At 57.5% G+C, this 24,973-nt stretch overlaps 1 protein-coding gene across 2 annotated transcripts in view; it reads right to left on the reverse strand.

The window, feature by feature from the left end:
- LPCAT1 (lysophosphatidylcholine acyltransferase 1) overlaps positions 1 to 13,917 on the reverse strand; it is a 41,068-nt gene extending 27,151 nt beyond the window's left edge. The window contains exon 1 of one of the 2 annotated variants that reach the window (XM_027125452.1): positions 13,681 to 13,917. In XM_027125452.1, the coding sequence (XP_026981253.1) occupies positions 13,681 to 13,815 (135 nt within the window). In that variant the 5' untranslated portion in view covers positions 13,816 to 13,917. Of the gene's footprint in view, positions 1 to 11,418; positions 11,440 to 13,680 lie in introns of those variants that run through there. The other variant, XM_027125453.1, reaches the window with a different exon arrangement.
- Between the last annotated feature and the right edge of the window lie 11,056 nt (positions 13,918 to 24,973).

Raw genomic sequence — 24,973 nt, forward strand, 5'->3', positions numbered from 1 at the left:
CCTCTGCACGTCCGTGTCGTCGGGCAGCCGGCTCAACCCAGACCTGAAGGTGCACTGCCCACTCTCGCCCCACACACTTCAGCACGAGCCCCTAGCAGAGCGGGTCCAGGCGGTGATCCATCCGGGCCCAGGGCACCGCTTCCTGCCTAAAGGACCCAGGGCCCCAAGCACACGGTGCACTGGAACGCACACAGGAAGAGCCACGCGTGATGGGAGCCTCACGCCCGCACGCCTCAGGGCACACGCTCACGTCCACGCACACCCTCACCCACACCTCTACTTATACACGCTCACACACGCGCCCCAGCCTCCCTGGTTGCCTTTGGACGACCCTACGAAACCATCTCCCGATCGTGACACTGGCCTAGGGGCAATGTCAAGCTTCGCGCTGCCTGTCCCGTGAGACTGTCCCTCGGGACGGCCAAGGGGTGGAGGGGGCGTGTCCGTGGGGGCGTCCACGAAGGGCTCGCACAGGCGTCCAGAACCCACCATCCAGGCACGTGTGTGTGACAGAGGGTCCTGCCCGGAAGCAGACCAGCAGGTGGGCGGGTCTGGGCGTGCCCGACAGGAATGGGATCTCTCTAGTTGTGGGTGAAGCCACCAGCTTCCAGAAGACACGGACGACCAGCAAGCAGTCGGCAAAAGGAAGGCCAGGAGACACAGATGCACCAATACACTGTAGGAAGAAAACCAAGACGACAGGCTGGACGGGGACCCTCTGATCAGAGTGTGTGTCGCGGGGCGGGGGGGGTGGTGTGTGGGCTGGCGCGGTTGTAGCCAAGAACCCGCCCCGCCCCGGAGCCGGGGTGACAGTGGCCTGCACAGCGGCTGCCAGCGTCTTTGTCCTTGAGTGGCAGATACCCACGGGATTGCTACTGGTGAAAGGACAGAGTCTGGGCTCTGCTTGCAAATCACTGGTGGGGGAAGAGGGGGTGTCAGTGGGCCCAGAGGGGCCGTAAGGGGGGACTGCTGAGGTGGGGAGAGGGGGCGGCTCATTGCGTTTCCTCTGCTTTGGTGTCAGGGGCTGAACTGTGTCCCCAAATTCATGTATTGGAGTCCGAACCCCCAGCACCTCAAAATGTGACTGTCTTTGGAGGTCCGTCCTTTAAGGAAGTGATTAAGGTACATGAGGTCACTAAGGTGGGCCCTAATCCCATGTGACCGGGGTCCTCATAAGAAGAGGAGATCAGGACACAGACATGCATGGAGGGAGGACCACAGGAGGACACGGAGAAGACGGCCGTCTACACGTCAGGGAGAGAGGCCTCAGGAGGAGCCAGCCCTGTGACACGGGATCTCAGCTTCCAGCCCTGAGAACGGGAGGAATGAATTCCTGTGGTTTGAGCCGGCCCCTCTGGGGTGCTTTGCTACCGCCGCCCTAAGCAAAAACATTTGCTGTAGTTTTGACACTTCCTGTGATAAGAACTGTGAAAGTGACAATTTCGCTTTGGATGTAAACAGTCTCCAGTTCCCACTGAATTCATCGAATCCACCGGTCCAGAACTATCCAGGTGCAGCACCTGAGGTTCCAAAGCCCGGCTCAGACCAGCCCGGCAATCACCCCTCCTCCCTGCCAAGGCCACCAAGGCCGTTGGCATCACCCACGTGCAAGTCGGTCCAAGTGCCTTATGTTTCACAACCAACGAGGAAACATAACGCGTTACTTAAGAGACAAGATCTCTAGAGAGACCCAGGCCCTCGCCCAGGGAGGACAGGCCCCAGGGGGCTGCGATGCCTGTGCCCTCGAGCACACGCCTGCGAGACCCGGTCAGCCGTGCGAGACCCTGACGCGACACGTGCGGCCAGGACAGCACTAGGGAATTGGTGTCAGCAGCTTGGAGAACACAGCGGCCGCGTTACAGGCAGAGCAGACGCTCCAGATGCCGGGTGCCAGCACGTCGGGACCGTCAGCACGCTGACCGGCAGGCCCAGGAACTCTCCAAAGCCGCTTTCCGATGCCAGTGCTTTCATCCTGGGAAGAAATCCCGCCATTCCAAAGGAACCGCATTCACCAGGAGGCTGGAGGGAAATGCACTCCCTCCTATGATGAAAGGAAATGTAATAAGCCAGCACACACACAGCCAGCTGGCCACACAAACCCGGCGCTGAGCCCACATCCTCAGCCATTATCTCTCTTCTCAGAAAGTTCCTGAAAATCATGCTGATAGAAATAGAAAGGGGATTTCCCTGGGGGCACAGTGGTTAAGAATCCGCCTGCCAATGCAGGGGACACGGGTTTGAGCCCTGGTCCGGGAAGATCCCACGTGCCACGGAGCGACTAAGCCCGTGCGCCACAACTACTGAGCTAACATGTGCCACAACTACTGAGCCCATGTGCCACAACTACTGAAGCCTGAGCACCTAGAGACCATGCTCCGCAACAAGAGAAGCCACCGCAATGAGAAGCCCGCGCACCACAACGAAGAGTAGCCCCGGCTCGCCGCAGCTAGAGAAAGCCTGCACGCAGCAACGAAGACCCAACACAGCCAAAAATATATAAATAAAATAAATTAAAAAAAATCCTAGCAGGACTTAAGAAAAGAGAAAAAGGAATAGACTTTGCCCTTGTGCGCTGGGTGCTCGATCTACCAGTCACCACAAACCATCCTCGGGCAGTGGGTAAGATCCATGAACTGAGAGAACAGATGTGGACCATCAGACGTGTTGGCCCCTGACGTCATGTGGCCAAGAGCTCTGCGCCACTGCCCACAAGGACACTGAGTGCAGAGCCCAGGGCCCACTGGTTCTGCTGGAGTCCACGTGCTCCTGAGTTTCTGGGAATAACCACAGCTCAGAGTTGGTCCCCAGGCCGTGAGGACGGTGCTGGAGCCTCTGCTGCAGTTGAGAACTCGGGGTCAGGGGTGGGGAGCTGTGTGTGGACACTGGGCCAGCTGGCGGGCCCCGCTCCCCAGGGGCTGCTCCCATGGGCGTGCTGCTGGTAGCCGTGGAGCTGGATGCCACCCAGGGCGCCACCGGGGGACAGGTGTGCTGAAGGTCACCCCTGTGACAGACACCAGGGGCCAGCCAGGGGAGGAGCGATGAATTACACGGGACACAGCGGACACATCCCAGGGCGACAGTCGGTAAAAAAGGCACGAAACAAGACGGGACAGACCTGTGCAAGCCAATTAGATGACTTCACAACCTGGAATGAAGTGTTTTCAAGGATGGCGGACCTCGGTGAGCACACAGAAAATAGGCCAGTCACTCACGGTGGTGGCGTTGAGGGGTAGGTGAAGCCTGGCTTAACGGGGGTGCTACAGGCACTGCCAGCACAGGGGCCTGGGATGCACGCAGCCAGCATCCAGGGTGCCCAGATCCCAGGTGTGAAGGACAAAAGGTGCCCTGCCCTGTGGGTCTCCCCAAACCGACGAGGATGGGAGCCCAGGACGCAGGCGCTGGGCTGACTGGTGGCCACAGGAAGCGCCAGAGGCCAGGAGAGCCCACACGGCTCCCAGCCAGAGAACCCGGCACGGGCGCAGCGAGCCAAGGGGACGGCTCACCAGCTCACAGCGTGCAAGGAAGCAGCGCCAGGAACACGACCGTCAACTCCCCGCAACTCAGTTCACCCTCCCAAACAGTGTGGGCACCCCGTGCGGGACCCAGGCAGGCCGCCAGAGGGGGCGTCAGCGATCATCCTTCCAGGGAAGGCAGGGTGCAGGCCACCCCCCAGAGAAAGAACGCACCCACAGTGCATGGGCTCAGACAGGCGGGGAAACTGAGGCCGGGCCAGGAGGCGGGGCGGCTTCCCAAGGTCAGCCGCCGGTGGGAGCAAAGCCAAGTTTCGAGGAGCAGCCTGGACCAGAAGGGGCTGCCCTGGCGGCGGAGGGGGCGGGGGGAGCCCAGGCCTGGGACCCCCTCCCTCCCGTGAGCACCCTCCCATTCTCGGACCCTGGCCTGATGCGGACGAGGCCCCTACACTGACGTCCCGGGAGAGCTGGCAACAACCCCCAAAGGGACACCCAAGCTGGCCCCGCCCACCCGCCTGTTCCTGGACACACACTTGGGAGTCACACTCGCCACCTCTCTTTCTTACCAACTCCTACTGGCTCCGCCTCCAAAACAGATCGGGGCTCAGAGTTCTGCACGGCTGCAGAGTAACCCTTTGACCCCAGGCTCCCTCACGGGCGCTGCCGGACACACTGGCCTCCTTCCTCCATCTCCCTGCACCTCCCTGCCCAGGGGGTCCTTCCCCAAGCTGCAGGGCCAGGTCCAGCACCCTCTCACCCCTCGGCCACAGACGAGGGCCAGAGGGTGAGGAGTGAGGGAGTCAGACAGGCGCCCTGGACCTGACCCGGAGGAGCCTCCCGAGACAGGTCAGCTGCAGTCCCGGTGGGGCACAGAGCTCACCCCTGCAGACAAGCACAGCTGGGGCGGAAGGGGAGGGAGCAGTGCGTCTGGGGCTGGTCTTGTGCTCTCCTGGGAGCCTGGCCCTGGTCACCTCCAAGCTCTTCCACGTGGAGCAAGTAAGAAATGAGCCTCGCAGATTCTGCAGAAAGATCTCCAAGGCACGTGGGAGAAACACAGGAAGGCCTCACCTAGGGAATCAATCTTTTCTTTGCTGTTACTTACATGCATTAAAACAAACAAACAAACAAACTATAAAGCCAGCTGTTTTTGAGAATCCCCCTTTAGAGTAGACAGAAGATGCTAAAACTGCCAAGGTGACACCTGATGCCCTGGGCAGCCGGTGGCCGCACCCCAGCCTCGCTCGGGCAGGAAGCCGGCAGAACCTTGAGGGAACCCTCCACCTGCTGGATGCAGCGGCGAGGGAGAAAAAGACACATCTAACTTTATTTGTGTTTCTTAGGAAATGCACAGTTATTGCCACGGAGTCTTACAAGCCGGCACAGTGAAGCCACAGGCCCTTGGAGGTCACAGCTGGGAAGGAGGAGTACCAGCTCCGGACCCGACGCCTGAGATGCAAAGTGAGCAAATCAACCTGGAAGCGCCTCCCCTCCGCTCACCCCCGTCAGCAAAACACCGTCCTTAATATAAAATGCCTTCCGGCCCAAATCATCACCGCCTTCAAATAGGAGATGAGCAGTCCTTTCCCCAACTAATTCGAACAGTTAAAATACTTGAAAGCACAAGTGAAACAGAAAAGGCTGGCGTTCTGAAACGCGGCTGTTCCCTGGCCCTTGTCACACACACAGCTGCTCTGCAGAAGAGGCTTCTCTTTACCATCAGGTGAAACACTAGGTGTGGCCAGAGCTCCGAGGGGTCACCAGCGAGGGGGGAATGGCTCGTGGGGGCCCAGGGGCCCAGGTCCTGTCCTGTGCTTCTGCAGCACTTTATGTTTACTGGGTACCTGGGCTTCTTTTGGGGGTTTGCCCACTTGCATAAATCCTGTGCCCAAATTCACACTGGACTCATCTGTCTTTTTCTTGCTCAGGTGTGACTGTCTTCTTGACCTCAGGCCTCCACTGACTGACCTCTGAGGTCCTCCATCTACCTGTGTGTCTATTAGGATAACCTGTGCCTCCACTCGGGAAAACTCTCCTTCCAGAGCCCATGCTTACTGTGTATAGAAGCTATTTCTTCCTAGCTCTCCCACTCAAATCTAAAATTAAATATAGCTTTTCTAAAGAGCTATTTTTTTCTTTCAAACTCTCAAGCAGGCCCAACTTCCGCACCATCCCAGTGGTCTCTATTCAAGAGCTTTCAACTCAAGTGTTAGCGTGTGTTGCCTCATCCGGAACCTCCTGCAAAATGAGTGTCTTTCGGTAATTCACCGGGTTTACAAATCTGTCCCGCGGTCCGACGCAGAGCGATTTTCCTAGATGACCATATTCACCGTTTTCAACCACAGCTGACAGGGTGATCTTGTGAGGCCGCAGTGAACACCTGTGCAGCTCTTTGAGCGACCAGACCCACTTGGTCGGAGGGAACCCTAAGCGTGACGCCCTGCAGCCCAGGCGGCAAGGAGAACCACACACTGGCCCTTCCTCCTCCCAGCCAGGGTCCGAGGGCTCCAGGGGGCGGGTCGAAGTCTTCGCATCAGCTGATCCTGCCGGGCTCTGCCTGCGTCTGGCCGCGGCACTCACACTGGCCTTTCACGGGGCCGGGGCATGCCGGGGGTGGTGGGGCCCATGGTCCACAGGCAAAGGAGGTGGGAAGGCAGCCCCAGGGTCAGCGGTCAGCACGGAGGGGCAGTTCGGGGGACTCGGGGGCAGTGCAGCAGAGATCGCAGCCCTGGGGGCCTGAAGGAGGCCGGGCAGGGCACTCAGGCCAGGCTGGAGGCCTCAGTACATTCCAGCAAATGGCAGAGGAGCCCACCCGGGAGGCCAGGGCAGTGGACGCTTGGGACACCGGGAGCCGCCTGCCACGTGGACTCCGGGTCTCCAGGGCAGTTGAGAAAGGCCCCTAGGATAATAACTGGTGGGATTTGAGAGAAGCCGGAAGGAAGTACAGGGGGAGAGCCTCCCACGTGTGGGAGGGGAGGCTGGGCCTGGAGAGGCAGGGCGGACACGTGGGGGGCGCCCACAGCCGGTGCACCGCCCCTGCTTCTGGCCGCCGGCGCCTGCCGGGCTGGCCTCTAGGTCTCGCCTGCACCCTCCCTGGCCCTCCTCATTCCTCCTCCGACGCACCCAAGTTTTGTACCAAATCTCATCTCCTCCGGGTTTTCAGGACTGCTCTGCTGGAGACCAGAGCTCTGTCCCGGGGTCCCCGTGATTGCGATCTGCGGTCTCCAGCTGTGAAATTCACAGTAAAGCAAACCCCAGGCTGGAGCCCTTCTGTGGGAAGGACAGATGGGCAGCAGCAGAAAGGCTGGAAGGTGTAAGCCTTCTGGGCCGGACGCTCCACCAGCACGAGGCTCAGATCCCAAAGCAAGTGCTGGTTCAGGAACTCGGCGACACCTGACCTCCTTCCCCAGGCATCTCTCCTGTGGGGTTAGGACACCCGGTAATTCTGTGTCTGCAGAAAGGGAGCTTCCAAGGCTCCGAGCTCCCCACTGGCAGAAGCGGACCCAGGGGGCTGCAAGTCCCACACAGAGGTGCCGAGGCTCAGGGCCCACCCCACCAGCACTACCAGCAGCCTGGTCCTCGAGAATGTCTCCCCGAGGGGCTGAGACACATGGGAGCGGGGAGGGGGGCAGCTGAGGCGGGGCACCTCTGTGTCCACAAACAACACACTGGGCCGAAGGGTGCCACCCGAGTGAGTGCCAGGGCTCAGAGGTAACGTCTGCCGACTGGCTGGCTCACCGCAGGTGGCTATGAACCCCTGGCTGTGTCGCAGGACACGGCGGTCCTGCCCTCGGGGCTCTCGCGGCCGGCTCCTATCTGCACCCCTTCTCATGTTTGCACTGTCTGAAGCCAGGAGCATCCTACCACGCCTGGTGGGTGGCCAACAGGGGCAGGACACACGGGCAGGGGGGCCTGGGGCGGTCCCCAAGGCAGGGATGGAGGAAGCTGTGAGAACCCCGATGACAAAGGACCCGCCCCCCGCCCACCGCACAGAACGGGCCTGAGAAGCTCCTCGCTGGCCCCTGCTCACTCAGCTCAGAGCCGCCCAGACGTCAGACCCACCCTGGCTCAAGGAAATCCCTTATCTCCGGGGCCCTTACTGCAGGGTCGGAAGAAGAGAATCTCGAAATTCCAGACCTGCAGCATTTCCCGCTGCTTCCACCTGTTCAGCAAATACCTGCAGGAAGTGGCGGGGCCCTGGCCAGAGTGTCCTGGTCCCCCTGCTGTGGGAGCCTCTCCAGCAGCCTCGGGCCCTCTGGGGCTCCCAGCTGCAGGCAGCCCCCCCGCTGGGCACCTCCTACTCACCCCACCCTCAGGTACCGAGAGCACCCCCAGGACATCCCAGCTCAACCCCAGCCCGACAGCTGGAGGCCCCTCACCAAAATTCTGCCTCCAGGCCTGCGGCTGTGGGGAGCCCCAGGGAACATCCTGGCCCTACCCCCAACTGCAAGGGGTTCCCCCCAACCACATCCTGGCTCTAATCCCAGCTCTGGGATGGCCCCTCTAGCTGCAAGGTGACCCATGGGTACGTTCTGTACCTCCCCCAGCAGCAGGCAGCACCCCAGAACACCCCAGCTCTGCCCACCCCCCCGCCCTGGTTGCAGGTAGCCCCTGGCCCGCCAGTTCCATTGTCATGGGCTGGGCTGGTCCCGGCACTGGGCCCTGGGGCTGCTAAGAGTAGCAGGAGGGGGGAGGAGCCTGGGGCAGCCCGTCCCCCAGCCAGGCAGTCACTCCTCTGAGCAGCCTGGGGAAGCGGGGAGGTGACCAGTCGGACAGCTCCTGAGGACCAGGTACAGGTGAGGCAGTGATGGAAGGAGAGGGCGGGGCCAGAGCAGGCAGCCGGGAGACCACTGCACTGCGGGAGACCACTGCACTGTGCGGAGGCCACTGCACTGCGGGAGACCACTGCACTGCGGGAGAGACCGCTGCACTGTGGGGAGACCACTGCCCTGCAGGGAGACCACTGCACTGCGGGAGACCACTGCCCTGCAGGAGACCACTGCACTGCGGGAGACCACTGCACTGCACGGAGGCCACTGCACTGCGGGAGACCACTACACTGCGGGAGACCACTGCACTGCGGGAGACCACTGCCCTGCGGGGAGACCACTGCACTGCGGGAGACCACTGCCCTGCGGGGAGACCACTGCACTGCGGGAGACCACTGCCCTGCGGGAGACCACTGCACTGCGGGAGACCACTGCACTGCGGGGAGACCACTGCACTGCGGGAGAGACCACTGCACTGCGGGAGACCACTGCACTGCAGGAGACCACTGCACTGTGGGGAGACCACTGCACTGCGGGGAGACCACTGCCCTGCGGGAGACCACTGCACTGCGGGGAGGCTGGAAGCAGAGTGGCCCCGGCTACTCTGGGGGGAGGGAGGAGGGGCTCCACATCCCACATCAGCCCCTTCGTGCCGGGTGGTCGCAGGCCAGCAACCAGCCGCAGGAAGGGAGCCAGGGTGGGGGACCAGGGCTCCAGCTGCCGAGACCCAGTGAGGATGTGCAGATTATGAGGCCCACAAACAAAAGCGGCCACTGGCTCTGCCCTCTTGGTCAGAAATATCTACTGCTACCGAAAGAAGGTTCTGTCGCTCACTCTGTACATGGGACAGCTGTTACCCCTCCAGGGCTAGCAAACAGACCCCCGCCTTGGGGCGGGCGTTCAGTGCCTGGTCCAGCCCAGCGGCATCCCCGCTGTCTCGGGCACTGAGGTCGCTCTGTGCTCCCGGGCTCCTCGGGTGGCAAGGAGTAGCAGGGCCCGCCGGGTGGCCCGTCCTCCCCAGCCGGACCTCAGGACCCCGAGCACGACCCTGCAAGGTGAGGCCCAGCTCCAGGGGCTGAAAGGCTAAAAGCGTGAACGATGTAGTGTAAAGAGCTCTTAGGTGGCAACTAACTTTTTAGGGAAAATAACTCACTCCTCTGGGTCTAACATGGAAACACGAGTCAGGGGTACACAGGCTGCAGTCCCAGGCGCCTCGGCTCGGCCCCCATCCAGGACCCCTGCGGAGCGCCACCGAGGATGCTGGGCCCAAGGGGGGCCCGGAGGCCGGCAGCCGTGTGCGCAGTGACGAAGGGTGTTCAGCCACGGTTCCAGCCCGGCCCACAAGGCTGGAACGTGGTCAAAACACCAAGGAACGTGTGAATGAGCAAATTACCGCAAACCTCGCACTGACGGCCGAGCAGTGACTTGGGCTTGAGAACAAACCCGCTACCGCATTTCCACAGGGTATTTCCAAACACACGCTTTCCTCTGGGCTCATTTCAGAACAACTCACAGCAAGACTAAAGGTTTACGGGACACGGAAACACCAGTGCTAACCTGCAGCGATCCCGTGAGAAGTGGGCTGGGGCCCTGCCCGCCGGGGATGGTGGCCTTTGTCCTGGCTGTGTGGTGACAGCCCGGGGGCAGGTGGGCAAGGCCCGGCTTCGTGACAGAGGCTCCTGGAGGCCGTGCTGAGACTCGCTGGGTACAGGAGCCCAAGGTCACCTCCTCAGACGGTCCCCGGGCCTGCGGGGCCGGCGCGGGCCGGGCCCACTCTCAGGGACAAAATCCTGCTTTGTGAAAATGAGAAATAAGACTGTGCTTTGCTCAGCACTAAGAAATTAATGCGAGTGTAAGAGGAAACTGTGTGCACGTGCGTGTGTGTGTGTGTGTGTCCCACTTCAGGGCAGAAGAACGCAACGAATGAGAAGACGGATCCCGCACCCTTGAATCCCCCGTCTCACTCCTCCACGTTAACCACCACGGAGTTTCACACGTGCATCCTTCCAGAAAAGTAGGAGCCGATTACAGGAGGCTCCCGGTGAGCTGTGAGAGAAGCGGCGGGTCAGACATCTGCCCTGAGCCAGCCCGCGCTGCCCGGAGTCCGGGGACGGCACAGGACCTGGGCCTCGGCTTCCTCACCCGGACATGAGGACACGGCCCCCGACCCTCCACCCGCCTGCCTTCCAGGGCCGTGCTGCCGGGTCCTCAGTAGTCCTCAGAAGGGGCCTCTGGGCCTTGGCCTCCCAGATCCCCAGGGACACAGCCTGCCCCTTCCACAGGACACATGCTCTCCTGGAGGGCCTCCGTCTCCCGTTCCCAGTTTCTATCATCGCCAGCCCCTCAAGAGCACTGGCTTTAGGCCGGGCCACCTCCCCCTTCATCCGTTCCCCCACCACCGACCCCCCCACCCCGCCACCAGGCACAGCGCTGGGGCTGTGGGAGGGGCTGGATGAAGAGCTGCTCACTGTGGAGTCTCCTGCGTGGAGCACGCAGACTTGCGGGTCATGAGGGCGTGCAGGTGGGCCTGGTGTGTGTACATGTGGGGCCTTCCCCTGAGTGGCTGGGGCGTGTGCGGGGCGCGGGCTCCCTGCCCCAGAGCGGCCGCCCCTAGCTCGGCATCCAGACCGAGCCCCAGACTCGGGCATTTGGATCAGAACTTGGAGAAAAAGATCACCCGCTTCTGGGTGATTGGACTCCATGCAGGCTGCCCAACAGGTCTGTCCCTGGAGTCACCCTCCTGTGATCCTCTCTGAGGACCGGACCGGGGGAGGGGTGCACACAGGGCCTCTCCCTCCGAGGGCTCAGTTCCAAGGTGTTTGGGAAACCAGGCTGCTCTCCAGGAAGTAAACTCTCGGTGACACTGGTTCAGGGGGTTCAGAAATGGGGAAGCACCAGAGCTGGAGGGGATGTGCTCACACCCGCGGCTTCCAGCGGGAAGTACACAAACACCCGGTGACATTGACCCACCGCCTGACTCCACATCACAGGGTGATGATGTGATATTCCACTCTTCATGGTTTTTCAGGTCTTAACATGTTGTTTTCTGTCCAAAGAGATGCTTAAGCTCCTCACTAAAGCTGCAGTTAAATGACAGATGGGCCAACTGGGCATTAATCCCCAGGCACGCAGCAGCCCCTCCCCTACAGCAAAGGCCAGCAGGTAAATATAGGCACACTTACTGTTCTATCTCAACTCAGAATTCAGGTGAGCTCTGAGCGGCCCCGGCTGTCTCGGACACTGCAGGATCCATTTATGTACTGACTTCGGGAGGTGGGCTTTCTTTGCTTGCATAGGCCAAGTCCACTCTGCTCAAACTTTACCGTAACAAAGTATGGTAAAGGGGGAGAGTTTTGCAGAACATTGCTGGTAAAAAGCGAAATGCCTCTGCAGAGCTGGACTTGGAAACTGGAGAGTACAGACTACACCTGGGGCCTCAGACCCCTGGGCAGAAACAGGGCTTTGTTACAAATACACCAAGATTATTCTGACCCGGCCTCTGAAACACTGCAACAAGGTACAAAGTATCCCTCCCTTGGAGGCAGGTGAAAACATGCCACCCACCTGTTCTTTTTTTCCCACACACCTATTCTTCTTCTGAACTCATCCAGATGCTGAGACAACAGCCCACAGCTGGGATCCTCCAATTCCCAACCCTGTGGCCCCCACCTGAAGGGGGTCAGGGTTTCAGACTCTGCTCTGACATCTGTCCCTTCGCCCGTTCATTCCCTCAACAGCCAGCTGGCTCTGCGTGCGGCTCCTCCATCCCCTGGGGCAGTGAGCACGGTCCCGGGCAGGACAGACCTGACCCCCTGCCCCGTGCGCCCGCAGCAACGGGGGCTGCCAGTGTGACAGGGACACGGAGGAGGCCCTCCAGGGCGCAGGGGGCTTCCTGCTGGTGGAGACAGTTCACCCCAGACCTGAGGGAGGAGCAGAGGGGCTGGGAGAGAGGGGTTAGGAGCGGAAAGGGGCCAGCTCTGCAGCAGCAGGAGCAAGGGTGACAGGCCTGGGGGGCGCCGGAAACCGCCCGAAGGCTTCAGGGCTCCATCCCAGGGAGCCCCCTCCCGAGGGCTCTAAGCAGCGGGAGGAAGACCCTGGAAGCAGGGGGCGGGGGTGTGACAGTGACGGGGGCTCACTCAGGAGCTCAGAGGAAGCCACTGTGAGCCCCACCTGGGGGAGACAAGGGGGCGTGTGAGCCAATGAGGACGAGGGGGGAGGCACCGGGGACCACATGGCGGGCGGGGTGGGACGGCCCTGTCCTTTCATGTCTCCGGGGGGCTGCCACTCTCCGTTCTCCGCCCCCCACCAGTCTTCTGCCCGTTTCTGCTCCCCACTGGCAACCATCGGACCCACCAAGGGGGCTGTTAGAGAAGAGGCAGGCATCTGGGGAAATGATAGTTTTAGACTGACTTCAAGAACTTTTCACTTTAATATGATTTCAGATGAGTTACTTTACACATTTAAAAAACTCCGATCTTCCCACAGAAAGTGTTGCTGGAGGTGTACGCCCCACCGGCTAGACAACCCCTGAAGACCTGGAACTTCCCTGCTTCTATGCATAGTTTTGGAGTCAAAGAAAGGCCCTCCTGTGAGCAATCCTCCAGAAATGCGGACACAGCTCACGGTCAGCTCAGAGATCCCAGCAGGTCAGAGAAGTACCCCTCCAGGTCGGGAGCCACGTGAAGGCAGGGGACAAGTGTAGGGGCCGCCCTGCCTCCTGCAGCCGCCGTCCCTCAGCCAGGACCAGACCACCCCGCAGATAAAACGAGCCAGAAGCAGGCTGCCTGCGCGCTGTACCCCAGGCTGCACCAGGCTGGCCGCGACCGACTCTGGCCGCAGACTAACCCCCAAGGGAGTCCCCCAGAAACAACGTGGAAACCCGCAGACGCAGAACCGTCCTGCCGGCAGCTCCAGGGAGCCCACAGCCCGCACCCCACTGCCGCCGGCACTGACTCAAGTGACCAAAGAGGTCCCCCCACACGAAGCGCATCAAGTGACGAAGTCACATCCAGGGGGAGCCGCTCTGGTACCGCGCGGGGCCTGCACGCGGCGGCAGTGGACGCCGGGACCAGGAGAGCGCGCGGCGCCGACCGACCGGGGTGCGGGTACGACATCGGGGTGCAGAGGCCAGGGCAAAGGGCTGCGGGGTCCAGGGATCAAGGAGAGGGGGATGGAGCCGGGAGCGGGGACCTGGGGAAAGGGGATGCGGAGCCAGGTTCAGGGCACTGGCGGTGGGAACTAGGGTGACGGGAACCGGGGATGGGGTGAGGACGGCGGGGGATGCAGGCTGCGGGTCGCAGGGAAGTGTGGCGATCGCGGGCCCCGGGGCGCCGCGGGGCTGGGCCGCGCCCAAGGTCCCCTTCCCAGCCCCCTCCGGCCGCGCATCCCCGACCCTCGGCGCGGCCCCGGGCCCGGGGCGGGCTGGGCACACGACGGACACCCACCTGGGCCTTCTGCAGGGCGCTGAGTCGTAGCTCGTGCACGAAAGGGTTCCGCCCCGGGGGCGCCAGCCGCCGCGCGTCGCCGGCCCCCGCGCTGGAGGCGGGGGCGGCTCGGGGATCGCGTCCCCGCAGCCTCATGGCCGCGCCGCCCGCGGCGAGGGGAGCGGGGCGCCGGGCCGGGCGAGGAGCGGGTCGCGGAGCCGGGCGCTGAGCTGGGCGCGGGGCGCCGGGCGCGGGCAGAGGATGCGCGGCGTCTGGAGCGGGCCAGGCGCGCGGCCGCGCAGGCGCGGGAGGGGAGGCTGCATGACGTGGGCGGGGCGGGGCGGGCGGGGGGCGCCGGCGGGGTGGGCGGGGCGGACCGGGGAGGGGCGTGCTTGTTCGCCCCGCCCCCCGCGGGCCCGGAGAGACCGCCCCAGCGCGCGCGGACGGGCCAGGGCTACGCGCGCTGCTCCCGGGTGTGCCAGCCGGAGCCGCTGGGCGCGGGTCCCGAGGGGTGCCGAGGCCCTGGCGGAGAGCCTCTCGCGGTGGCCTGACCACAGGGACTCACGAGGCGGGCCTGGTCCCGGAGAAGGGGAGATCGAGTCCGCAGCGCGGCGCGGCCCGCCACGTTGCCCCCTTCCGCCGCTCAGGGCGCCGAGCCGGGGCGCGGCCTGTGGAGCGGAAGGAGTGCAGCGACGTGGAGATGGGGCGGGCACGCGCTACCCCGGGCTGTGGGTGCAGAGCCCCAGAGCAGTCCCCAAGGGAGGCAGCCCCAGCTGCCCAAATCCCGAGGGGCGCTGTTGAGCAGCGCCTGGCCAGGCGCACGTGTGAGAGGTTCCACTGGGTCCCCGTCCCAGACCCAGCTCCCTTGGCTTTTCTTCCTCCTCACCTGTCCTCCCCAGATGGGCTACGCTGCGCTGCCCCGTGGTCCTGCCAGCCCTGGCTGTGGGCTGCACCAGGAGCCCCTGAGGGCAGGCCTCATCCCAGATGCACGGGGTCCACTCAGACCACAGGGTCCAGGGACCCAGAGGTTTGAGAAGGGGGTGGTGGATCTTTCTCATTGCCTGAGGACTCTAGTTCTTGGGATTACTCTTTTGGGTGAAGGGGGTGCACAGGGGATCCCTAACTGTGGCACAGTACTAACTAGGGCAAATGCAGAATAACTCCCTGTTCAAAGTCTATAAATTTCAGAAAGTCACCGCAAACCTTTAGTATCAAGAACAGCCACGTTTCCGCAGATCTCTCCTGTGGCCCGACAGGCACGTGACGGAGAGCAGGAGAAGGCAGTGGGTGGCGGGTGAGGAAGGACTCCCGAAACCTTGGGGAGGAGCCCCAGTTCTTCCCACATCGTTCTGGGGCTGCCTGGCTGACCTTCTCCAAAGCCCTGGGCTCCTGGGGCATCTGCGTTCTCCTGGGCAGCACGTCAGGGAGTGATCTGCCCTCTGATAACACAGCCAATACCCTCACGGATGCCGTGGTGAAGCCTTGCCATGCTGAGGACCCTTCTGTGTTTTGATGGAGAGAGAGAGACGTTGGGGCAAGGAGGGCCAAAAGGGAGGCCAGGGGTTCCCCCTGAAGTCGCCGGCATCCTGCGTGCATTGTTAATACAGAAGGGAAAGTGCAGGGCTGGGTCCAAACTTCTTCAAAGCCTCATGCTCGACCCGGGCGAGTGAACACTCCTCAGAACCTCGGTTGTCACATCTGTAAAAGGCAACTGGAGCAGCGCCTGCCGTCGCCACCATGCTGTGACCACACGAAAGCACCGGGGGTCATGATGGGCCTCGTTTGCTGGTGGACACAGGTGGGCTCCGTCTCCTCTGCCTCTAGGCCATTGGCCCTCTGCTGACCTCCTGGACGTTCGGTGCTCAGGTGCTCTGACGGCTGGGAGAGCTGGTGGGATGGTGCGGGGGGCTGGGCAGTGTGAGGGGAAAGGGGTGAGGGAGGCATGCTCCACTCATTGACAACGAGCAGAAGCCTGGTGGTCCCCGAGTGGCCGAGGAGGGCGGAAGACAGCCAGGAGAGCGGGGCTGGGGAGCCAGGGGTGATGCTCTGGAGTCGCCCCCACCAGGAGGACCGACCAGGATAGAACTGGGATGGCCACTCAGTGGCAGTAGCCAGCGGTAGAGACCAGCCTGCACTGGGCCATGGGGAAAGTTGGGTGACAGAGGAGTAGGAGGGAAGTGGAGGCCTGGGGAGGGGAGGGGTTCGGATCCAGGACTGTCTCTTTGGGGAAGGGCTGGGGGCAGGAGGCAAAAAGCCAGCCCTACAGGGGAGGTTGAAACCACCACTGTGGCCCCATCTCAGTCCTGAAGGATCCCGGATCAGGGGAAGGGACAGGGCGGGCTGGGATGGGATGGGGAGCCCTGTCTGCTACAGCTGGAAAGGAGGACAGTTACCCGCTGGGGATGAGGGACCTCCGTGCGGGGGGTGGGGGGGAGGGGAGTCAGTTTTGCGGACTGAGAAGGCCGGGTAGGGGCTGGGGGAGGGTGCTGCGGGCTCGGAAGAGGGGCTGGGAAGCTTGTTGGCTTGCACTGGTCATTCACACCTAGGCTTCAATTTTCATAGTGTGATGGAATGTTCCGGAAGTCCCAGAGGGCTCTGGAAGCTTGGTTGGGAGAAGCTGGTCTTGGGCAGGCAGTTATAAGCAGTTCCTTTTGCTAGAGGAGAAAGAAAGCTTTCAATCATTTTGGGCCTTAGTTTCTTGGTTTTGGAAAAAACCACCAGGTGGGTCCTTTAACCACTAAAGCCAGTCGCCTGGAATCCCCAGGAACTCTTGGACCCTGGACACTGGGACCCAGGAGCTGCTGGCTGTGCTCTGGGGACACAGCTGTGTCCCTGCAGCTCCCCGCTCTTGCTGTGCTCGGTTTGGTGAAGGTGGATGTAGAGAGAACCACTTCCTGCGCTCCAGATGCACGGAGCGCGGGAGGTACCTGCCTGTTCCTGGGTGATGAGGTAGTTTTGGTTTGTTTAGTTTTTGAATTCCAGAGTTATTTACAGGAGAGGAAGAGACATTCTTTCATTTTCTTCTAATATTTATTTTTAGTTCTGCCTTTCACGGTTGTTTCTAACCCAGCTACAGATTTTTCTTCTTACACAGTGACCCAATATTTTCAACACCGTTGATCAATCTGTGTCTCCACTTGTGGTCTCGCTTTGGGCATGAAGAGAAGTGTTTATACAGCTATTTCTGGATGCTCTATTTTATTCCATTGGTTTGTGCGTTCCGGGGCTGGTACCACACTGTTCTAACATCTGTACCTTTGGATTAATGTGCCTTAGTCGCCAGTAGGATAAATTCCGGTTGGCCCTTCAAGAATTGTCTTAATCAGACTTCCCCGGTGGCGCAGTGGTTAAGAATCCACCTGCCAATGCAGGGGACATGGGTTCGAGCCCCGGTCCGGGAAGATACCACATGCCGCGGAGCAACTAAGCCCGTGTGCCACAACTACTGAGCCTGTGTGCCACAACTACTGAAGCCCGTGCACCTAGAGCCCGTGCTCCACAACAAGAGAAGCCACCGCAATGAGAAGCCCGCGCACTGCAACGAAGAGTAGCCCCCGCTCACCGCAACTAGAGAAAGCCCGCACGCAACAACGAAGACCCAATGCAGCCAAATTAATTAATTAATTAATTAATTTAAAAAGTGTTATAGTTTTAGCTTTAGCCTTGTAGGTCTAGATTCCATTGGAAATTACTGTTTGTGAAGCCCTGTGGTGAGGGTGGAGACAGAGGCTTATATCGTTTTCTCTCTGGATATCCAGCACCATCATTGACGAGAACATCCTTGCCCCGTTGACTTACCTTGGCAACTTTGTGACGTGAGTCTGGGGTCCATTTCTGGGCCCCGTGTAGTGTTTCATTTATCTGTACATCGACCCCTGTGCTAACATCACACTGCCTTGATTACTGAAGCTTTGTGTTAAACCTTGAAATTAGATAATGTAAGTCCTCCAACTTTGTTCCTCTTCCAGATCCTTTCACTTCCCATAGAAATTTTAGAATCAATTTGTTAATATCTCAAAAACATCTGCTGGGATTTTTAATGAGATTGTGTGAAATCTACTGATTAATTTGGAAAATTCAACATCTTAGTAATATTGTTATCTATCCCTGAGCATGGTATATATCTCATTGATTTAGGTTTTCTTTAATTTTTCTCAGCAATGTTTCATGATTTTGCTTATCACTTATAGGTCTTACCTATGTTTTTCTAATTCTGCCCCTAATTGTTTTATGTTTTGATGCTGCTGTAAATGGGACCTTTTTTTTTTTCTTCCTCTTGACTGTGCTGCTCAGCTTATGGGATCTTAGTTCCCGGACCAGGGATTGAACCTGTGCCCCAGCAGTGAAAGCGCAGAGTCCCAACCACTGGACAGCCAGGGAATTCCCACATGGGACTGATGGGACGGTTTTTATTTATTTATTTATTTATGGCTGTGTTGGGTCTTCGTTGCTGCTTCGTTGGGCTTCTCATTGCGGTGGCTCCTCTTGTTGCGGAGCATGGGCTCTAGGCGCGCGGGCTTCAGTAACTGTGGCACGTGGGCTCAGTAGTTGTGGCTCGTGAGCTCTAGAGTGCAGGCTCAGTAGTTGTGGTTCTCTGGCTTAGTTGCTCCACGGCATGTGGGATCTTCCCGGACCAGGGCTCGAAGCCGTGTCCCCTGCATTGGCAGGCGGATTCTTAACCACTGCGCCAGCAGGGAAGCCCCGGGACTGATTTTTAATTTCAGTCTCTAGAAGTTTGTTGCTAATACAGAGAAGTACAACTGGATTTTGTGTGTTTACTTTGTATGCTTCAACCTTGCTAAATTCATTTCTTCGTTCTGATAGCATGTTTGTAGATTTCTTAGGCTTTTCCCTATTCATGCTCATGCTACCTGTGAATAAAGGTAGTTTTGCTTTTTCCTCCTTAACATGTGTGTCTTCTATTGTTCTGATTTTCTCTCATTTCACTGGTTAGGACGTCAGTACACGATGCTGAGCAGAGGTGGTGCCTTGTTAACAATCTTAGGGGAAGGGATTCTGCATCGACCTTAGCTGTGGGTTTTCATAGCCACCTTGAATAAAGCTGAGGAAGTTCCTTTCTATTCCCAGTTTGCTGAGAGTTTTTGCCGTTTTGTCAAAGATCTATCATATAGTTTTTCTCCTTAATCCTGTTAATATGTTGAATTAAATTGGTTGATATTCCAATTTTAAACCAACCTTGTATTTCTGGATAAACCCCCACGTGTTCATATTTATATTTATTTTGAGTTCTGTCTTTCATGGTTATTTTGAATCTACCATTTCTTAAGTGAATCCTGCGTTTTAGTGTTATATCTAAAAATATTCTTGCTTAGGCCAGGGTCATGAATACTTTCTCCTGTTTTCTTCAAGAAGTTTTATAATTTCATATTTTACATTTAGGCATATAGTCCATTGTGAACACATTTTTTATTTGATGTGAGATATATATATATATATATATATATATATATAAGGCTTTTTAATATTTTGCCCGTGGCATACATGGTTCCAGACCATTTATTGTAAAGACCATCCTTTTACCACGGAATTGCCTTTGTACCTTTGTCAGGAGTTAACTGACCACATGTATGTGCTTCTATTTCTGGACTGTCTATGCTGCGCGTTGATCTGTTTATCCACTTTGATGCCAATTCTACACCGTGTTGATTACTAGAGCCTTATAATGTGTCTTGACATCAGTCAGCATTGGTCCTCAAACATAGTTTTTCTTTTTGCGAGTTGTTCCAGCTATTCTAGGTCCTTTCCATTTCCATGTGAATCTTAGAACCAGTTTGTGAATTTACACAGGAAATTCCTTCTGCCATTTTCGTTACGATTATGTTGCTTTTGTACATCAGTTTTGGGAGAAATAGCATCTTAACAATATTGAGTCTTTTGATCCATGAACATGGTTTATCTCTCAACTTATTTAGGTTTGCTTTAATTTCTCTCAGCAACGTTTTGTAGTTTTCAGTGTATGATCTTGTATATCTTTTGTCAGATTTATCAGTAAGTATTTAAATTTTTGGTGCTACTGTACACAATACTTTAAAAATGCCCCTTTTTATTTTTTTCTTTAATTGAAGTATAGTTGATTTACAATATTGTGTTAGTTTCAGGTGTACAGCAAAGTGATTCACTTATGTGTGTACATATAATATATATTTTCAGATTCTTTCCCATTAGATCAATAGATTATTACAAGATATTGAATATAGTTCCCTGTGCTATACAGTAAATTCTTGTTGAAAAATGTCCATTTTTGATTGTTCACTGCTAGTATATAAGAATACAATTTATTTCTAATACAGATTTCATGTCATGAACTAACTAGATTCACTTGCAAGTTCTAGTATCTGTATTTTCTCGATAGAAAGTCACGTTCTCTGCTAATAAAGACAGTTTTACTCCTTCCCTTTCTAATTTGGATGTCTTTTGTTTCTTACTGGTTGGAGTCTTGAGTATACTTTTTTATTTTTTTTGCGGTACGCGGGCCTCTCATTGTTGTGGCCTCTCCCGTTGCGGAGCACAGGCTCCGGACGCGCAGGCCCAGCGGCCATGGCTCACGGGCCCAGCCGCTCCGCGGCATGTGGGATCTTCCCGGACCGGGGCACGAACCCGCGTCCCCTGCATCGGCAGGCGGACGCTCAACCACTGCGCCACCAGGGAAGCCCTTGAGTATACTTTCGAATAGAAGCGGTGACGTGGACATCCCTGTCTTCTCCCACCTAGGCTCGATGTACTGTCCTTTGTTTACATTGTGGATTCTATCTGCAAACATTTTAAAAGAAAATTGGCATCTGTATTCACGCAGGATGCTGCTTCCTTTCCTATAACATCTGTGTCTGGATTTGCAACCAGAGTGATGTTAGCCTTAGAAGCGGTTGTTCAGTTCTCTTGAAATTTCTGGAGAAGTGTGTGTGGAGCTGGCTCTATCTCTTCTTTCGATATTTGGTAGAATTTCCCATGAAGCCATCTGGGTGTGCAGTTTTCTTTCTGGGAGTGTTTTTAACTGAAATGCAGTCTCTTTAATAGCTATAGGGCAGTGTCTGTCTGTGGGTCTCCAGCCGCCCTCTTCTTTCTATTAGGAGGACACCAGTCACTGGGTGGAAGGCCTGCTCTCAATCCAGCAGGGTCTCACCTGGAGGTCTTACTTCAATCACATCTGCAAAGACACTGTTTCCAAATAAGGTCACGCTCTTTCCACAGGTACCAGGGGTCGGGACTTAAGCACATCTTTTTTGGGGAGCATGATCCAGCCTATTATGGCCAGCTAATCTTGGGCAATCTTGGCAAAATCTGTGAATAGATGCTAAAGATAAAATACAGCCTCTGTCCCCTCCACCACCCCACAGAGGTCAGGGCTCAGGGCTCCCTCTTCCCGTGGGCTGGGGGCTATCACCTCGGTAGAAGCAGCTCAGCCAGAACGCCCACGTCCAGAAGCAACCTGGTGGCGTCTGCAAAGGATGGCTCAGGACGTCACAAGCTGCACCGGCCCTGGAGCAAGTTCTTCTGTGGGCCTCGTGGCCCCACTTGCACCGGGGCCTCGTCTCACTGCACGCCCGCCGCTCTCCTTGTTACGTTACCTTGCTGATCCCTTTGGGAGAGTTTTCCGTACGCATTTGGCCATAAAATACCCCAGCACCCAGTTCACTGAGGATTGTTCTGCTCCGGGCACCCGCTGCCCGTCCAGTCCTCGGAGGGTTCGAGGTGGGGAGGGGTCCCCGTGCCGCCCGTGAGCCATGGGGACGGGGCTGCAGGGCCTGAATCCTTCCCCCGGGGCCCTCCACAGGGCAGGGGACGGGTGTCGACGTGGGCAGAAGGGGACTGTGGGTGTGAGCGCGTTTCTAAGGCCGTGAAGTATCCCCCGTCGTGCTTTCTTATTCAACCCAACACTGATGCAATTTGGAGGGAAAAAAAAGAAAGAAAATATTACCTATCTGGGGACTTCAGCCTATCAAAATATAATGTTGATGGACGTCAGCCAGTTGAGCGTTATTACGCAGCGTTTGTCTAGTACACAGTGAAGAGCGCCATCTTCTCTGTACTCAGTTTAGATTCAAGGTGCACAGTCCAGCATAGAAGCACGAAGACAATATTGCTTTTGCACGCTCAGGAGTTTACGTTACGTGGTCCCTTAAAGAAAGCCTGGCTGTGTCGGTGTCCCCTAGGCTCTGGATGGAGCTCACGCCTGCGTCTCCGCGAGCACGGGCTGAGCCACCAGCACACACAGGTGAGGTCTGGCCTCTTGTTGGAGGATTTCAGAGCCCTTCCCCCTCCTCAGACCTGGCAGAGGCGAGGATGTGCCCGCGCAAGTCTCGTTGCCGGCGTCCAGCTCCACCCGTGGCCGTGGCTGGAGCCGGGCTGCCCGGGTGCTGGTGGCCTGGGCAGCGTCACTGTCTTGCCTGTGTTGGTTTGGTGCCCTCAGCACGGGCTGCTCTCTGGCACCGGGGAGGGCCCAGAACCCTCTGGAGGTGGCAGGACAGCAGAGGGGCCCGAGGTGTCCGTCCTCTCCGAGGGCTGGCGCAGCCGCACCCCCGGCCGCCCGGACCCGCTGCCACCCCGGGCTCCCCACCCTCCCACGGCCGGTCCTGGGGCCCACACTGCTGGGCCCTGGTCCATCGGCATCTGGACGCTCCTGGGCATCTCACTGCTGGTCACGCCCCTCGTCCACCTTACTGCCGGGGCTCCCAGACGCTCCTGGAGTCTCTGTCCACTCTCCCCTGGCTGGCGGCTGCCCTGACCTCGTCCACCCCCGTCAGCACCTTCCCCAGTCTCCCCCTTCTCTCCCGACCGCTTTTTCCCTCCCTCCCCTCCCCCTTCCCCTCACACTCGGGCCAAGTAGGGCCATTTTATAGATAGGAAAATGGAGGTGCAGAGACTGAGGTCAAGATCTAAGCCAGGACCAGTGAAGGCCGCGGCCGTGTTTCCAGGCGTCGTTCCTTCAGCTCACGTGTCAGGATGGACTTGCCCTGTGGCCATCCATCTCTGCAGGTGGCCTTCCAGAGAGAGGTCCTATTTTTATAACACTTGGATTCCAGACAAAACCATTTTCCTCAAAGTTACAGACATTGGACATCAAGTAAGGATCCAGATACTTGACATTTTTCTGTATTTTATGTGTAATTTTTTTTTTTTTTTTTTTTTTGCAGTACGCGGGCCTGTCAGCGCTGTGGCCTCTCCCGTTGCGGAGCACAGGCTCCAGACGCGCAGGCTCAGCGGCCATGGCTCACGGGCCCAGCCGCTCCGCGGCATGTGGGATCTTCCCGGACCGGGGCACAAACCCGCGTCCCCTGCATCGGCAGGCGGACCCCCAACCACCGCGCCACCAGGGAAGCCCCCTTATGTGTAATTTTTGACTGTCATTTAATATTCAGGTGAGCACTTACAACTCACGTGGGGTAACGCTGGTGATCTGAAGCCACTTACACAGAGATGCAGCTGTAAGGGGCCGCAGGGGTTTAAAGTCTCGTCATCCCACGGCCCCTCTCTTAGCGGTGTCCCCTTAGCAGCGTTCCATTTTCTGTGGCATTAAGAAGACGATCCTTGGAGTGGAACATGAGCTGAGATGATGCTCTTCCGTGGGCCTCTGTGCAAACTAAACAGATTTTGGAACTCAGAGGCACAGCTTCTTCACACATTGGGTTTGCAGAACAAATGTTTGCATGTAATTTTGCTTCCCGAAATGTCAAAAGAAAGCACAAATATGAAAATATATTCTCAAAGGAGTGATCTTTTATGAAAAAAATTGCTTACAGTAATTGTTTCCAGTTGGCATTGAGAAATACTGTGTCGAATTAGTTTTACAAAGTTGCAAACGGAGACCTCACTTTTCGGAAGAAGGACATATTCCTGAAGGAGGGCGTTCACGGTGAGGAGAGGGGTAGAGGCCAGGCCACACCCATCCGCACCTCCTTCGTGATGGAATACGCACGTTTCACAGGGAAGCACGGCCACCCAGGATAAAGACTGCATTTCCTAACCTACCTGCCAGTTAGTTGTGGTCATATGACTACGTTCCAGCAGCAGACGGGGCAAAAGCACAAGATTTGTGGAACCTCTGGGAAGTGCCCTTAAGCAAGGGTGCCTTTCTGCTGGCTGGAAGGGGAATGTAATGGCTGGAGCTGCAGCATCCATCTTGAGCCATGAAACAACTTTGGGAGTGGAAGGCATCCTAGCAGACCAATCGGAGAGAAGGAACCCAAGTCCCGGACCATGTGGAGGATGCTCCCAGCCCTGGGTGGCTACCGCTGGCCTTCGTGGTTGTGAGAAGTACGCTTCTATCTTTAAGTGGTTATTGTTTCGGATTTTTCTGTTGCTTGCAAGCAAACTTAATCCTAACGAATCTATAGGCCACTAGGGATGCTTGGACTGAAAAAGCCCAAGCAAAACCAAAACAAACAAAACAAAACCAACAAAACTCCCCACAAAACCTAAGCAAAGCCCAGGGAGGTGTTTTCGATCTCTTCGTATCGACAAAATAGACTTAGGAGGCCCCTTGAAACCCCTCTGAATATGCCTATCTCCCGCTTCCTCTTCAATCCACTTGTTGGTTCTCATCCCAATTTCTACAGGACATTTTGGCCTGGCCCCTCTCCACCCCTTCCCACACCACTTCACTCCCCAAAGCCCACCCTGCTCTCCCATCAGGAGGGCCTCCTGCCCTGGGTGGTCTGACATCTCCCGAACCTTTTTATTCGCCTCAAAGCCCTAGAACGTCGTAGGGATTCAGGAGATGTTTCTCAAAGATGCCACCTTCGCTCTAGGCTCCTGAGACATTTTGGTTATATCACATTATTGTTTGAAAAAGAGAGGGAGAGAGAGAGAGAGAGAGAGAGAGAAAATAGACTCATTTAGAGAAGCAAAAAGTTTCTTCTAGATGGGTGTAGTGGCTTAAATCTTCATATTCATGATTGACTAACCCTTAGTACATCCCCAGCTCTGGCCGGGAGGTTGGGGGAAGGATGTGGGTTTGCCCCGAGCTGGGGGATAACACCAGCACAGGTGGGCCCAGCGGGTGCCTGGGGGAAAAGAGGGGCTGGAAAGGCCCCGAAGCTTGAGGAAGGGAGCAGTAACTCCTACTGGAAGGTCACGGAGGTCTCCAAGGAGGAGAGGGCATTTGGGAAAGTCTGGAAAGAGGTCCAGGAGGAAAGTAGTGAGTGAGGAGCTGAGAACCTCATCCACTCCAGGCCCCAGGTGTCTGCAGCACGTGGGGCCAGGAGTGGGGGGGCGTGGCCTGCCCCTCCCTCCCTGTAGTCCTCTCTTGGGGACATGTGGGCTGGGCACCAGATCTCCGGCGAGACCTCTTACATAG

The sequence above is a fragment of the Aethalodelphis obliquidens genome, unplaced genomic scaffold (assembly GCF_003676395.1).
Source record: "Aethalodelphis obliquidens isolate GAN/ISIS:26980383/991018 unplaced genomic scaffold, ASM367639v1 scaffold29, whole genome shotgun sequence".
Lineage (NCBI taxonomy): Eukaryota > Metazoa > Chordata > Mammalia > Artiodactyla > Delphinidae > Aethalodelphis > Aethalodelphis obliquidens.